This window comes from Aptenodytes forsteri, unplaced genomic scaffold (assembly GCF_000699145.1).
Source record: "Aptenodytes forsteri isolate BGI_AS27 unplaced genomic scaffold, ASM69914v1 Scaffold172, whole genome shotgun sequence".
Classification (NCBI taxonomy): Eukaryota; Metazoa; Chordata; class Aves; order Sphenisciformes; family Spheniscidae; genus Aptenodytes; species Aptenodytes forsteri.
In genome coordinates this window covers 10,224,703-10,242,225 of record NW_008795018.1, presented here as the reverse complement: position 1 = coordinate 10,242,225, position 17,523 = coordinate 10,224,703, and the positions used below count along the sequence as shown (strand labels likewise).

The 17,523-nt window shown below is 35.3% G+C and overlaps 1 protein-coding gene across 1 annotated transcript in view; it reads left to right on the top strand.

Moving 5' to 3' along the window:
- AKAP9 (A-kinase anchoring protein 9) overlaps positions 1 to 17,523 on the top strand; it is a 93,252-nt gene that overhangs the window by 1,367 nt on the left and 74,362 nt on the right. Inside the window, exons 2-6 of the mRNA XM_009275722.1 lie at positions 6,178 to 6,222; positions 13,014 to 13,067; positions 13,594 to 13,764; positions 16,334 to 16,489; positions 17,321 to 17,518. Coding sequence (XP_009273997.1) covers positions 6,178 to 6,222; positions 13,014 to 13,067; positions 13,594 to 13,764; positions 16,334 to 16,489; positions 17,321 to 17,518 — 624 coding nt within the window. The remainder of the gene's footprint in view (positions 1 to 6,177; positions 6,223 to 13,013; positions 13,068 to 13,593; positions 13,765 to 16,333; positions 16,490 to 17,320; positions 17,519 to 17,523) is intronic.

The window sequence follows — 17,523 nt, the reverse complement described above, 5'->3', positions numbered from 1 at the left end:
ATATCAGTACACTAGATATTTTGAACTTTATAGATACATGCCTTTAATATCTAGCTTTTCATACTTAGGAAGCTCATGTTAGAGCTTCAAAACTGTTTGTAGTAACTCAGTAAAAGTGTCTGTTCAACTCATAGCTTTTCCTGGAAGAGGTAATAAATTTTTTAAAGAGCATTTAATACCAGAATGACTGTTTTCATAGGTGAAGATGAGAATTTTTTTGCCTTCTAGAAAAAGAGAAAGGTATCCTTAATGAAATGCAGCAGGTTATCTACAGCTAAGGAGAGAGGACTGCTAGGGCAGAGAGCTGTTTAGAGGGAATCACTTAAACTGTTGTTTTAACAATATTATAGTCTACATAAATATGATAACTGTATGAAGAAACTTTCTTAACCAAATATATTTTGAAGTACATCATGATTGCGTGTTACAGATGGACTCTGCTGATGTGCTTGCTCTCAGTCAGGATAAATATCTCTACTACAATTGGAGAAACAGGGTAAAGTACAGAACATAGAATAAGGTTGGAAGGGACCTCCGAGGTCATCTAGTCTAATCCTGTGCTCAAAGCAGATCTAATTAGATCGGGTTGGGCCTAGTAGCCTATGTTGGCCTCTCAATGCCAACTCTGAAGAACTATCTACACTGCAGTTGCTAAAGATTGCACACATAAATATATTCTTAAGATTGGGTATGATTTTTCTGAGGTCTGCCTTATTCCCAAGCAATTTAATCTTATGTTTAAACAAATAAATATAGAGATGCATAGGGCTTTTTGGTTTGGGGTTTTGGGGGGGGGGTTTGTGGGGTTGTGGGGTTTTTTTTAAATGTAGCTTTAAAAGAATAAGCATGGTGATTAGTGTTTATTTGTTATTTGACTCTCCTAAATTGCTCATGTCTTAGTGACTTCTAAAACAGTATTCTCTTCCACTGAAAAAAAGCTGCTCCCAATTGGGAGAGCATTTTTCTTTGTTACGTGTTGTCTGTGGCCTGCTTATTCATATTAAATACGTAACTGGTATTTTGGAGTGGGAAGACGGTTGCTAAAGTCTCTATCTGTGCAGTATTAATAGAAGAGGAAAAATTCTGAAATAGTTTCAATGAATCTCATAACTTACTGTTTTTAGTCTTGTAAGTGCAATGATTTGGACACAAGAGCCTGTATTACAGTAATTGGATTAGAGCTTGCTGAGTTGAAATGGCAGCCAATGTAATAGGCAGTTTCAGGCTGATCTCTGCAATGGAGAATTACAAGCAGATTCTTTGAGCTGTTTGCTTTTTCACCCAACATTAAATCTTTATAGGCTGCTGTGTCAGGCGAGTAAGGCAAGATTACTGGAGGCATTATGCAGGATTATCTTCTAGCTAAATTTTGATTCCACTTACTTATTTCATCTTTTACTGGAATTCATATTTAGAATTGTTCTTTCTGTACCACAAAATAGACTCAGAACATCTGACTATACCGCCTATCTATCTAAAAATCCTGACTGGGCTCTTTTGTGGTAGTTCTGTGGATAGAAGTTTATCTTCTTACGGTTTTTGTCTTTATTCGGTTGCAGCCTGATATCTTTTGATCTTGACGTCCATAGTCTCCTTTTCCATATAGGAGTAAAAATAATCTAGAAGAGACAGCCCAGGAAATAAATTGGATCAATGAAACTCTTGGTTTTAGGATTGCTTCTTTTTGTGACTTCCTGCAGTTAAAAATGGAAGAAAGCAAAAGCGACTTCCAGGGTAAATAATTGCTGAGATCACCTTCTCTGAGAAGTCTTGAAATGATGCATCGGAGCAGACTGCTTTTCAAGAATGTATTAATGCCAGGAAAGCAAAAGAAATTAACCTGTGGCACAGTAAAATTGTCCTTGAGCCACCTGGGTAGTAAAAGCTATTATACAAAGCTTCTTAGAAAAGAAAAGTTGAAAGTTCCGTGATGAAGAATACCTGCTAATTGACTAAGGTTGGATTAGTAACTCGTCTTTTGTTTTTCACAGGACAAATCCATTTGGTAATAGTTTTAGAATAGCTTAACTGTTTACTCAAGTAGGTGATAAAGTTTATAGCTTCGTGTTCATTGTTTCATTTCTATAACTTACTCCAGTTGTTAGTGCCTGACACTTGACAGGCAAGGAACAGAAACAGAGTAAGAAGGAGACACTGGGTAGGATTCCTGAGAAGAACTAAAGAAGAAAAGTGACAGAAATATGGAAACATAAGCAGTATGGAGAAAGAGAGAGGGCGCCTCAGTGAGAAGAGGCGTCAGTGGTGAATGTGGGTAAGGCATTCCTATGGTAGAAGCATGAAAGCAAAGAACAACCCAAAGCTTTGACTAGAGAAGAGCTATTCTGGAATGTACAATAAGATGGAGGATTTGAAAAAAAGGATGGATAAATAAAATGTAGTAAAAATTAGACCAGTCACTTCAGATAATCTAGCACCCCTTGAAAAATGTTTTGAAATTGGAAAATGAAGATAAACAAATGTTTGGAAATGGTCTGTTCAATAGTAAAGTGCCACGAGAGAAGACCATAGATTCTCAGCAGCATATGGTTCTGACTGAAGCCAGTCATCTTTCTGTTCACCGTCTGGCCAAATGATTGCCGGGATATCTTTCCAATTTTCTTTGATGCATAAGACAACCTCTGGTATGATGCCTTCCTTTCTCTCTGTAAATACTGATACATAATAGATTTACTGACACAGAAATTACCTGTATTGAAGAATGGTCTTTGCAGATTTACAGAGTATTTAATTTTAATATAAAGACTGATAAGGCCATATTACCAAAGAATAGAAACCTAATTAAATGCTTAGGTTACCTTTCTGTTGATGATGTTTTCTGATACAGGAAATTCATACACTGAGGAGTGGGGTACCTCGCTGCAGATTATATTCAGATTTGGCAGTGGTTTGTCTCCACTAAGATGTACTCTATTTAAATCTGATTGTAATCAGTTGGTTTGGGTTATAAATTACCAGGGAATACATTCCTTTGAATTAAATGGTTTTCGGATTAGGAGCTAAGAAAGGCATGACGAGGCAATATATAAGAATAGCACTTCATATTCAGAATGTTCTACAAATAGTAAAGACCAATAAAGTTCAGGATGACCTAAAGAGAGGGTTTCATGACTGGGATTTTCAGTTTACATTCTCTTTGCCTCCCTTCCTAGTCATGGTCCTCTTAATTAGTCTTACTCAGGTTGTGATCATCTATGGATCCCTAGTGACCCATGTGAAACTGGCCAAGCTAAAATAAACTTGTTTTCACTTCTACCACTGGCTAATACATGTTCAAGAATGAATCCAGAATTTTGTAGTTACATTTTTGTAACAGTTTACACTGAGGTCATAAAAGAGTCAATAATTTACTTCAGGTAGAATTCTGTTCCATGAATACTCAGTCTTGGTTCTCGCCCTTTAATACTTTCATCCATTGCAATTGGAGTAGTTTAGTACTTGATGTCCGTTCTTGCGAACTGTTTTAATGTCACCTATGAAAGTTTTCTAAAGAAACATAAAAATCGCTTTTCAGTTCTTGTGGCCAATTTTGTATATGAGTTCTCTTGTGAATCCTGTGATAATGTTGGGCATCCAGTGCCAAAGAATGTGACTTCTGAGCAGTGCTTAACTGCATACAGAAACAAGTTACTCTGAAATGGACCTCCTGTGTTCCACAGGCTGATTACTCCCTTTTTTTGTATCATCTTGCAGTATTTCCTCTGAAAAATGTGTACAGATGAAAGTGTTTTTAATTTTCTGAATACTTAAGTGTTATCATTACAGGTACTACCTGCAGAGTTGATCAAGATAGTTGCCTATAGTCTTTGAGATATCTGTTCAGTGCATTTTAACTATCAACCACATTGTCAGTGAAGAAAATGCTAAATAAAAAATTAAAATGTCTTGCCAGAAGAGAATAGCTGTTTGTAGCAAGAAAATGCTATGGTGCATAGGTGGTAGAATACTGGATTTTGAAATAAGCTTGGTCAGCCAAAAAACTGTCTAGATGCGGGATTGAAGGAGAGATTTTGGAAAGATTATTTATGCTGCTAACAGATATTACACACCTAAACTGATGGAGCCCTATATGGTTTTTGGTAATTTTTTTTTAAATTATTTTAGTGTTTTTTCACTTTAGATTGGTATTCAGAAAGGACCAGCAATATAGTAATTTTTTAAAAATCTCGAATCTGGCCAAATTACCATAAAAAATTAGGGAATTATTTTCAGTAACCACCTTCCTTTGAGAATTCATGTTTTCTCACTCTAGCCTAAGCTTTGATCTACAAGTTCTTTGCCTTTTACTATGATTATCTACTAGGTTTGAGCTTATCCCAGGCTTTAAATAGTCATTTATCATCTTTCTTATAAACAAGGGACTGTTTATATAATTCAAAAGTATTACAAGGAAAAACTATGTAAGAAGTCAGTCTACTTGTCCTTGTTTTTTGCATGTTGAAGAAGTGCCTGTATTTCATGCACTATATAAAGAACTTCAAGAGTCGTTAGATCTAATTAAATATGTAAATTTATAGGAATACTTCTGAGCTTCTATAGGAATACTTCTAATCTTTCTTTTTGAAGTCTTCTGAATTGGAACAAACCATGGAAAATTGTAGGATGATTGGCCATACATTTGTTATCTGTATTATGGAAAAAAAATAACAATGTGGTTTTCCCTTATTTTATTCCTTCCAGAGGACTTTGTCCTAGACTAAGGGCATAGACTACAAACAATATGTAAAATTTGTGAGTGTGTGTATGCATGTATATACACAAATATACATATAAGTATCTATAATATGAATAAAAATACATATTGATATAAAAAAAAATAAATTTTTAAGTGTTAAGTACTAATTGTGTATTCCGCAGCAGAAACACTTTTGTCACCCTATAGTTTTAAAACATTATTTTGTTTCAGTTTGTGGCTTATTTTTAAGGTGGACCTTTTTAATTTTTCAAATCATACGCATTGTATGAGTTTTAGCTTCCACATTAATATTTTAAGTTAGTTTTGTGCACTCTGTATGTAAAATAATACCATTTTGGGGGGGTTAATTACATTGTGGAGGTACATATTGGATACAAAATACGTAGAATTGATGATGTTGGGATTGTAAAAACTGCAGAGCTGCAGTAGGTCTGAGTGGCAGATTTCTTTAAAAACAAACAAACAAACAAAAAACCCAAAGAAAACACAGTTGACAGTTCCAAATTTTACTTATGTCTGCTGATGCAAAACTGACTATGTTCCTCTGAAAATAAGCCTGACAGAATTCAATGTAAAACAGACTGATTTAATGTGAGGCTGGCTAACGTGTTAAGTGAATTTTGAAAAAGCCGTATTATGTACACTTCATTTTTGCTAAAGTAGTTTTAACTCAAAATTAGACTTTTCGAGTTCAAAAGGGTACTTACTTATTCTCCAGTAGTGCAACTTATATGGAAAATTTGAATATTTTTCATATTTTCCTACTAACATCTTTATTCTCAAACCTGTTACATTGTATGTAGTTCACCAACGTACTCTGTATTTAATTCGAGCTTCTTCCATGGCATGTTTATGCTCAGTTTATTAAGGCTTTGTTCCTTTAATTGCTGTAATTCATTAGATCACAAGATTTGAGTTTTTGTCCTTGTTCTTCCTGATCGCTTTTATCTTTCCTTGGTTTCCATGGAAGCTGAAGGAGAATATGTGTGTTTGTTTTAAAATTCTAGTCAACATGAAAATGACATTCTATATATGATTGTGTTCTTAAGCCAGCAAAGTTCCTAATTAGGTAAAATCGATCTATCAGAGAAAAGTCCATTTCTTGTACTCCTTATTTCTTTTTAAAAAAACCCAACCAACAAAACCCACCCCCCCCCCCCAAATTATAAGTTACACTTCCAAAATATTATTTTGTACCTGTAGGTTGTATTTTCATTAGAAGACTTTGTCATGTAATTATAATGTTTCCATGATTATAGTTGACCAGCAAAGTAACTTTTTCTCTTTTAAAGCTAGGATTTCAAGGAAGTGAAGATGGCCTTTGATATCTATATATTCTAATCAAATTCTTGTATACTTTAATATTTTTGAATGCTGTCTACATTCTCAGAAACAGATGAAAAATGTCTTGTTTAATGTTTTTAGAGTGCCATCATTGTAAATATTTTAATATTTCATTTTAGCCGGAAAGTGAAATTTCCACCACGGTAGAAGATTACAGTTCTGAGGTAAGACTGAAGTAACACTTTTCCTAACTTTTCTTTCAACTTTTTCTTTTACATGTTTACTGCAATGCTGTGCATTGTTTTTCAAAAAGGGAAGGAAAGAAAGAGCAGATGTGATGTTATAGACAAAGCTGTTACATGTTTGAGACATTAAAAATTAGTTTTTGCCCGCGGCATTAATAAATGCCCACGGCAGGGGGGTTGGACTAGATGACCTTTAGAGGTCCCTTCCAACCCAAACTATTCTATGATTCTATGTCATTACTGGTATGATTAATGTACCATTAAAGCAAGCATTATGTCAACTACATAATGGGAAGGCTACTATAATCAGTAATGCAGTAGATATATGAACCGTTGTAACAATGTCATCATTATGGTTGTGTTCATGCTTCATGTTGCCATTGGAGTTGTGGCTGTGCATTATTTCTACTAATTTTCTGTGGGAAACTATTTAACAAGTTGATTACGTTTTAATGAGTTCCAAAGCAGCCGTTGCTCAGCGACTGGCTAGGCGTCAGTCTGCTGGTGGGAGGTGGTGATTGCCTTTGCATCGCTTGTTGTTTGGGGGTTTTGTTTTGTTTTCTTTCACTTATTAAGCTGTCTTTATCCTCAACCCATGAATTTTTCTTGCTTTTGCCCTTACGATTCTCTCCTCCATCCCACTTGTGGGGGATTGAGTAAGTGACTGGGGGGGGGCTTAGCTGCTGGCTGGGGTCAACCCATCACACATTGGCATCTACTGCTCATCTCTGTCACGTCGAAGGGTAGTATATATGGAACTTTAGTCTTGCCAAATAAAACAGTTTGTTATGTTTGTAAGGAGTAAACTGCCTCATGCATAAATGTGGGTCAAGAACATGCTTGCAAGAAATAGCCATGGAATATCTGAGTACAGTAAATATTGTTTCTAGTTTAAAAAAATAATTTTTAATGTCTCAAACAGTCACTTTCTGTAGGGACAATCTGGGGTTTGTTTTGCAGAACTGTGCTAAACGCTTCTGCAAAACACACCCAAGAGTCTTAAGCTTGGCAATAAGTAAGAGGGGATGAAGTAATCAAATGAGTCTCTGTTGCTGAAGTAAATTTGGTGTAGAATACTTTGTTCCTCTCTTGATCTAGGCTTTTGTAAGAGAAGGTGACTACACCTTAGAGTAACTATTTGTTCCATACTGGTATTATAGCTGCTTATTGTGAAGCCGAAGGGAATATACACACCAGACAACATGTCCCTGACCTGTTGCACTGCATGGTGCAAAAGTAAAATCATTAGCACAGTCGGCAGTCTAGACGTGCCCTGAAAACTGGAACGACTTTTCTTTCCAAACTTAAATGCTTTGTCTTCACTTGCTCCTTCTCCCAGCCTATTTGCTTGACCAACTCTGTGTCTGTTTTCTATCCCCTAGTTTTTCGTAAATTCTTCCCTTGTCTGTAATAGCTCCTGTCAATCTTTTCACCTTCCCTTGCCCATCCCCTTTTTCCCCTTGCTTGGTTTCTTAGCTCAGTCTTATAGGCTTTTCAGACTGTTTCTATTCTTCCTTTTCCTTCCTCAGTCATTCCGAAGCCCAGTTTCTTTCCCAGCCTTTCCAACTTTATCCAAGCATTGTTCTTCCTTCTTTCTTCTTCTAATATTTTTTTCTCCTTCTCCCTTGAAAACCTTTTCTCCTTTATTCCCTCTTCTTATGTTCCTAATACTCAGCTCAGTTTGTCCTAGATGAAAGCAGTAGTTTTGCTTTCCAACCTCTCTCATCAAATCCCAGTTACAGTTTCCTCTGTAGATTTGGTCTCAGCCTTTTTAGTGGAATTCTTTTCCTGTCCCTCTCTTCCCCAGTTTGACTCTTTCTCTCCCACTTTTTCCTCCTGTCCTTGTTTATAAGCACCCCCACTTTCTTCTGGTGTGTTGTGAGAAGGCACTTGAGAGTACAGGGAAAATATTCCCTCACATTCATTATTGGCTACTTTCAAATACATGATACTGAATTGTATGGACCCTTGGTCTGGTGAATTGTGATCGTTCTTATGGCATGTTTTTTGAAATGCAAATTTAAAAATATCTGAGACCAGCACTTTTGGAATTGAATATTCTAGTCCAGCTGCTGGGGAGTGCTGTAAATGAAAGAAATAAAAAATATTTTTATGGAGGGATAGGTGCAAGGGGTCAAACTCTATCGGGAGGGGTGGGGGGGTGGGAGGGGATTTAAAAGTTTAAAGATTTAGTATTTTTCATAGATAAAACGTAGTTTATTCTGTCCAATGAATTAAAGTAGCAAAGAACAAAAAGAATCTGAGTTTGCTTTATGTATGCTAAGATGATAGGGCAGTATGTGCACACAGTTTGCCATTGAGAGTGTAGCAAATACACCTTTGAACAAATGCTGTGTCCTTACTGCACCTTTTTAGAATATGCGTCACCATGGTGTGTGATTACTATTAAATGGAATATGCAGTATGTGAAGAATGAGCCCTTGAAAGCAGTTGACAATGGCATTGATGTTCATGTATTTTTACAAGTGAGAGGTATTACATATATAATTAAATACGACTTAAGAAATTTTGATCACTTCTGAGGTTCTAGGAAGCAGTGTTGGAGACTGATTGCAAAAGCTCAAGAAAACACGTCTTTGCACAAGGAGACAGAATACAGAAAAGATCTGGCATAATGCCTCGTGATAATTGTGGATATGTTCTGATTTTTAGTGTTTTGTTATTAGTATCAGCCGAATTCAAAGCTCTCATTTTAAAATGAATTTTCACATCTAAACAATTGTACTTACCCTGCTTCATTCTTCAAAGATTTCTGTAGGTGCCTACAGAGTATATTAGGGAGCAATTTTTCAGATACTAAAGACAACAGAATTACAGACAGACTGCCTTCTGAATGTGCCTTTTAAAAAATTGCAGATTTCCTCGAAATTGCAGATTTCCTCAAAAATGCAATGACAGATGCATTTCTAGGCACTTCTTTTATTTTATTGTGCCTATTATTCTAGGCACAAACTGAAAATGGTGTTTGCTTATGGAGTATAAAAAAAAAAAAACCCAACTGAAATTAATTTTCCCAAGTTGCCCTATTTGCTAATTTTAGCTAAGTTTCATATAGTCAGTTGTGACGTAACTAGGAAATTGAGGAGAAGCTAAGAACATGGACAAGCAGTGTTGGAGTTCTAAGTATTAATTTTTGTGAATGAATCAGATGTCCAAAATGTAAAAGAAAAGGGGGGGGGGGGGGATGAAAAAACGAGGGATTTTTAAGAAAAAAAAAGAGGGAGGGAGAGGGGGGGGGGGGGGGAATGAAAACACGAGGTAAAATTGTTAATCCATTCCAGATACTTCTGTGTGTTTCTACTACCAAATCAAAGCATTTTTTTAATCAGAAGTCTGCTTGCCAGTCTGTAATAGGTTATATTATTTTCATGCATTAAGGTATTTTCTATATTTTTCAGTGATTGAACAGTATGTATTGATTTATGCTGAGCATGAATTTGCTATTTATAAAGGGAAATCTCTGTAGTACTGGCATTAATGTTATAAGTAGTTACACATTATATATTATTACTGCTATTTCTGAGGTAAAATTTCAGGTCTTCCAAGGTCTAGGGAACATTACAACAGATTGAGTGATTTCATAAATTTAATCCTGACCTCTGGTGGCAATTGTCATGAATCACTGCCTTAATTCAGTGGTGGAAGTTGATTTTCCTTGTGTTTCTCTGGAAGAAGATTCCTTTCGTTTTTTTTAAACACATGTATTTACTGATGCAATATAAATTATACCTTTATTTTTAGCCAATAGACTACAAATTATATTTTACTTTATACTAGTAAATACTATTTCTGTGAATTATTTTGAAAATACAAGCAAGGAAGAAAAATCAGCCAGAATGTCCTTTGAGGAAGTTGCATAACCTTCACTTTTTCATGTCTTTTTTTCACTAAAACAGTTGCTCCTGGGTAGCTAATGTGTCATAAAATTTAATTTTTTTCTTACTTTGTGGTTATTTGTATATGTGATTATAGCTAGAGCTCTGTTACTTCTTGCTTCCATTACCTTAAAATGCTATGCAGTTTGATTGCTTCTTTAAATGTTTAATTGTTTGCTGGGGTATGTAACTAAGCACATCATAAGGCATTAAGGCGTAAGGACATTTCAGCATTAAAGGCGAACCGCAAAGCGTTAAAAGAAGAAATTATGAGAGTCTACATTAATAGTGTTTATGGGCTTGCAGAAGATCTCTATATGGGTAAACCACTGGGGCCATGAGACAAAACGCAGAAGTCCAACAGGCCTTGTGTAGACATCTATTAACACTGAAGTTGGTATCTGGACTGCAGTCTTCACATATTGCAGATGAGTGAAAAATCAATTTTAAATTAAGGTATTTTGAAGCTAATAACTCAGCCCCAGCTGTCTGTCTGCTCTGACACAGTGGAATTTCTGTCATGCCAGAAGTTGCCAGGCTGCTTGTGAGGTTCCCATCAGCACAGCACCCTGCTGCAGCAGTCTGGCTGCTTTTTCCATAGATTACAGTGCAGTTTGTTGTCTTGCCGTGTTTCAACTTGCACTTTACCAGAAAGCTTAAGGCATTTGAAAGGAGAAGGTATCAGATGGGAAACAGCATGGACTACCGTGTTGTTGTGGTTCACTTCTGTGATGTCTAAGAACCTCCTGTGAAATGAGGCGGGATTTCCAAAGTCCCAGACAGTTGTTCTGAATGTGTATAGCAAAATCCCTTTTATAAGTAAAAGGTCTTTTGTAGAAATTTCAGCTGCTAAGGAGTCTGGAACATCTAATGAGATAAGTCTTTTATGTCTTTCCTAGTAGCTCTTGTTATAAAGCATCTAAGAGTCTTTGATTGTTGCACACAGAAATGATTCACAGGAAGAGAAGCATGTCCATTGTGGTAGATTACAAGAATCATACACTACATCTTTATCAATTAAGCCTAAATAAAATGGGAGTTAAAAAAAGGAAAAGAAGTATTTCATAATAGAGTTTCTATTAAACTACTAGTGGTGTTAATCTGGGACATGCGCCAAAGTCTGAATGAAGACATTGGTGCCAGGTGCTGTGTAGACACTTGTATGTCTGAATGTAGAGTGAACATCTGGCAATGCACAAACGATGTGCAGTGCCTCTGTGAGTTGCCTGGACTGCTGTTTGCTGCAATTTTCTTTATTCTTTCTGAAATAAAGTAGTAATGTCTCTGTGGTGTCTTCCTTTTTACTGAGGAAGTCAGGAATTGAAAGGGCATTGTGTCAGCTCTGCAAATTCCTGTCTAATGCAGGTATATTCATTCTCTTAATACAAACTCAATGACTATATTGATCCCATTTATAACAATGTACTTCCATGTCGGGTAACTTATTGATTTCCTCAGGCATGATAGTCCTTTGTAAATAAGCCCTGATCTAGACTATGGCAGATGTCTGAGCAGTATAGCTTCTTTTTTTGATGTAATTATAGTATTTGGGTCTGAAATGCTATGATGCCTTTCCATCTCTAGTACCATTATTTTTGTTTCAGGCTCTGATGTAATAAACAGCTCTGAGGGGAAATACAGCTGTTCTTGCTTTCTCATTTTAAAACATTGGTCTGCTGTTTTAAAAGTCTGCCTGTCTGTTATGGTTACTCACAAGTGCACAGCGTATTCTTTTCATTTGGATTTTTTTTTTTTTTTTACCTGTAACTGCTCCTTTGGTTTGTGCTTGCCTTTTTTTTCCCCCCCCCCCCCCCCCCCCCCCCCCCCCCCCCCCCTGTCGGGTAACTTATTGATTTCCTCAGGCATGATAGTCCTTTGTAAATAAGCCCTGATCTAGACTATGGCAGATGTCTGAGCAGTATAGCTTCTTTTTTTGATGTAATTATAGTATTTGGGTCTGAAATGCTATGATGCCTTTCCATCTCTAGTACCATTATTTTTGTTTCAGGCTCTGATGTAATAAACAGCTCTGAGGGGAAATACAGCTGTTCTTGCTTTCTCATTTTAAAACATTGGTCTGCTGTTTTAAAAGTCTGCCTGTCTGTTATGGTTACTCACAAGTGCACAGCGTATTCTTTTCATTTGGATTTTTTTTTTTTTTTTAACCTGTAACTGCTACTTTGGTTTGTGCTTGCCTTTTGGAGATTCGTCATTATTGGTTTGCACAGTCTGTAGAACCAAAATTCTCATAGAAGCTGAAAGGGGTTGCAGTGTTAGGTGAGTGAAAGAGGATTTTTTGCAAATATCTTATGTTAAATGTATAATTTCTGCTCTTTTTCAATCTTAAGAAATTCCTTCAAATTGAGGATGAGAGTCTATGATATTGTCTTTCATCCACTATCGAGAGATTGGTGACTTTCAGCAATAGTAAATCTTGGGGTGTATAAATACCTTTTAGAAAGCATAACTATGTTTAGTGATATATAGAAATACTAAACATGTAATTTAAAATGTAATAGTACTGCATTTTAATCATTTAAAGTATAAAGCTTTGCATTGACCTTTAAATCTGAATTCCTTTGTTTTCTCTAGGTGTTTAAATTCATAATATGGTTTTTGTTTTTAGACGGTAGTATCTATTTTTGCAATTTTGGGTGTTTTACCTGTTACCTATGCTTACTTTGATGCAATTTACTACATATAAGGCTATTTTGTATTTCAAATGAAATAAATTTTTGTAGCATAAAAATTCTCGTGGGTCTGCAGGAATCATCACATAAGATTCAAATGAATGGAAAATAGAAATAATGAATGGAAAATAGAAAGCAAGCTCTATTTCAAATAATAATGTATTTAGAAATTGTCTTTATACAGGTAAATGGTTGCAGTTTTGTGACAAGAACAGCTATACCTGCAGTCTTAATCAGGGTACAGTATTGCAAATTGAATCGTAATACTAATGGTGAATACTAAAAACCTCAAACAATTTGTTTTGAACAAAAACTGTTGCTGACTAATACTTTATTTGGCATGCTGTGCTCTGCATCTATTGTTTGTTTGAATCGTAATACTAATGGTGAATACTAAAAACCTCAAACAATTTGTTTTGAACAAAAACTGTTGCTGACTAATACTTTATTTGGCATGCTGTGCTCTGCATCTGCATTGTTTGTTATATATAAATTCAGTATATCATTAAACTTGAAATGCAAAACAATTTACTACTTCTATTAAGATTAAGATTATAAAGCAGAACTTGCAGAAATGCTTTATGTCAGTGCTCTTGAGGTGTGAATTATACTAACAAAGGAGGTTACCATGGCAATAAGATCTTCGATGCTGTATTGTATGTTAATGTACTAAGGTGGCATTTGATATGGAATTTGATATTTGAGTTTACTTATTGTGATAAAGCATTAAAAAATGGCATGTTAAGGAACTTGGATTGATTTAGGAAGAAGAATTTGGAGTTGGAGAGATTTGTTCTGAGCATGGAATGCAGCACTCTCGCACGCAGCTAGAGGTGATGGAGAATGAATTGGCTGGGAAACAGCAAGAGATTGAAGAGCTAAACAGAGAGCTAGAAGAAATGAGGGCAGCATATGGTACAGAAGGATTGCAACAGGTATAATTACCTTATGTTGCTTTCTACTTGCTACTCGGTTACGTGCAAAAATGCAGAGAAACTCACCTGAAAGAGTTCACGCTTAATGGCAGCTGTTCAGAATGCAGTCAGTGTATGGTATAGAATTACACATAATTTCTTTCAATCACATACCATGTGCTCTATTTCTTTGAATGGCATTTCCATTGTGTGTCCTTTTTCTCTGTATTTTGTGACTAAAATTGCAGTCTTCTTCACAGTGACTTTCTTCAAATCAGGAACGGAAAGACGATTTTCTGCAAGAAAAGCCCTAATTCTTCTCTAGTTGCGCAAAGACTGCGTTTCTTTAATACCTTCCTGTTCCTCCAAGATCAAAAAAACCTCAGGTTTTACTTCCTAAGAAATGATATAACTGAGTTGATCCTTGAACCAAAAAGGTATTTGTAGTCAGACTTCACAGTCTGAAATACAAGGCAACTGTGACAGAATGTTTTAATAAACACCTAATAACTTGGGATTACAGGGAAGTACTTCTTACTTCAGAAATACCATTGGAATTTAAAGTTAGGTTTTAAAGTAAAGAATATTAAATACTTATTTTTCCAGTTTAAGCAAGTGGTGCAATGCATGAAGTCAGTGCTTTGTCATGCTTCATGTCTTACTTTTGTCTCTCTCTTAATTTTTATTCAGGTCACATAATTGTGTTTTTCTATTTTTTAAAAAGTACTATAGAATACCAAAATTGTTGTAATATTCAGTCATTTTCACCTTCATTATTATTGCACAATTATAGGTTTTTTTCTGCTTTCATTTGTATTTTATCCCTGAAAATGGATGTCATGTTTTCCACCACACCAGAGTGATCTTTAAGTGGTTGCCCTGGAGGAGGTGATTTATCATTCCTTTGTCTGTTGGTGAATCTCTGGTGTTGCATTTTAAGTCAAACTTAGCTTCTAATTACTGTGTCTTGTATCTGTTGTGCTAAACATAATAGTCATAATTATAGCATAATAAAGAACATAAGCATAATTTTAGTTTCTCACAATCGTGACTACTGTTAGTTTTTCCTGAAAAAGGTGAAAGTGAAAATGTTTGCATTTTTTAAATAGCTATGATTACTATTTTTAAAATAAATTAAAATTATATTAAAACAAAACAGGCTGTGGTACAATAATATTTTAGTAGTTACAGCATATTTTTGTATGATAGTGGTACAGTGCATAATATCTCAGTTGAGAAATGCATATGGTTTATTCTTCAGAAGAAACAAAAGAATTGTAAAAGGGGAGTGTGGAAGATATGTTGTGTGCTTTTAGTTCTGCCTCTTTGTTAAAGATTGAATAAAAAAAGTTGAAAATTATCATATAACAATGTGTGGATCAGAACAGATAAATTTAGTTATTCAATTTCATTGAACTGATGCAAAAGGAAAGATATGACACACTTAAGTGTCTGATCTGTTCCTAATTTTCTCTATTATAACAAACATCTAGTATTTCCACTAGATCCATGCTTTTAAAGTGGGAGTTCACTGCAGTGTTCTGAAAAGAACTTTGAAAGAATTTCCTCAAATTCTTTGCATAGTTTGGCTTGTTTAAGGGACTTCTGGTTTTTATGTCCCACTGAATAATCCCTATCAATAATGTCCCTATCATCTAAATCAGTAAGCTTTTTCTGTAAGCACTGTAATTTTACTTCAAGACTCAGCATATAACCTGGAGAAGCTTCTTTTTGGGAGCATTGTAAACAAAACAGTTACAGAAGGTGACTGATGGTTTAAGAAACTTGCAATGCATAGAGGTGAAGCTTCCACTAGCCTTGAATGAGTTCAAATTGACAAAGTGACTTTAAAGTGAGTAACCTGTCTATTTATATAATTGCACATGAAAATAGTCCCAATTAATATTGTCGAATTCATGGCTGCCTGAGTGTAATCCTATAAAAAATAAAACATTTGCAAAGGATTTTTTTTCTGTACTTCTATCATTTCTTCATCATTACAAAAGATTCATCTATTAAATACACTGTATCAGTTCTGCAGCTTGAGCTGATTTTCTCATGTAGTTATGAATAATTTATCTGAGTTCACAATGTAGGATACTGCATGGTATCTATTATATGCTTTTAGTATGATGAATGCAATTTATTGCACTTTCAGTGAGAGATAATCTAACTTGCATTTATTGTGGGGAAAAGTGTGTGGACATGAGTAGTTGTACAAAATTGCTGAAACACTGTAAGTAGGTACTCTGGCTTCCTTTATGATGGTTTGTTTATGTGGCCACGCTTTTTAGTTTAAAAGCAATTTATATATTTAACTAATTAACCCTCTTAAAGGTTCAGATTTTGTTCTTTGATAAATATATTTTATGGAGAGGTCATATATTGTTAAATGAGGGGGGAAAAAATCTGTTTCTGAAGTATTTACAAGTAGAGTTTGTGAAAACATAAATGCTCCAGTAGGTCTGTGTGACATCTTTTAAATGGAGAGGTTAGGGATGACATATTCCTACTTAACTAGAATAAGCTACTATTTTTTTTTGTCTGTGGCTTTGATGTGCACTAATAGTTTAAATTTTATCTTTCATAGCTGCAAGAATTTGAAGCTGCTATCAAAAAAAGAGATGACATTATCACTCAGCTCACTACTAACCTACAGCAGGCACGGAAAGAAAAGGATGAAACTATGAGGGAGTTCTTAGAGCTTACTGAACAAAGTCAGAAACTGCAAATTCAGTTTCAGCATGTAAGTTACAGTGCTACCAATATTTATTTGGGTTTGAAAATTGGTGTTGCTTTGGAGGGTCCATAAATGGCTACTTCCTGCAGAAACACAGAATTTTTTGTGCATTTTTGAGGAATTGGTCTCTTAGTATAGATCAGCAGTCACTTTACCGGTCCTACAGTTATCATTATAGTACCTGGTTCATTGTACTAATTCACTATAAAATAATAAAGATTAGTCTGTTTTCTTCCCTAGTATGTGGTGATAGCTTCTGATAAGTACTGGATGATGGCAGTTATCTTGGGGGGGAAAACCACTTATGTAATTAGTTCTCAGAGCTTTGGGCTGAAATCCAACCTGTTCCCTTTGAAATCAAAACAGCCAGCCATCAATTTTAATGGCACTGGTGACTGAGGTGCCATGGACACTCTGTTAATCTGCGTAACTACAGTTTACGGTGTTGCAGTTCAGTATTGTAGTATTTTGTGCTGTTTAAGTACTTTATATAGCTTTTTTGAGCTTCCGGTGGATTATATTCTGAAGCAGAGTTTTTATTAAAAATCTGATTTTGGGGACAGTAACTACAACTAGTTCATTTTACTACTTAGAAATGTTTCTGAGACACTGCTGTCCTGTGCTAGCTCACCATAAAACAATTTAATATTAAATATTTTTTTATTGGTTGGCCATCCCAAAAGAATAAGGATATTTCAGTTCCTCCAAAAAGAATCATAAAATTATAGTCTTTGCGCTTGTGATGTGGAAGAAGAAAGTAAAGATCACTCTTTCTGTAGTGCAAGCTGTTTCTGAAAAACTTGATATATTTTAGGTTTTATTTTTTTAACATTCAAGTTGCAGGCAAGTGAAGCCCTAAGGAACACCAGCCATAGTTGCACAGCTGCTGATTTATTGCAAGCCAAGCAACAGATACTTTCACATCAGCAACAGCTAGAACAACAAGAACGTCTGCTGAAGAATTATCAAAAAAAGAATGAAGAATTTGAAGAGCAGATTACACGTCTTCAAGACAAAATCACAACATATGAAATGGTATG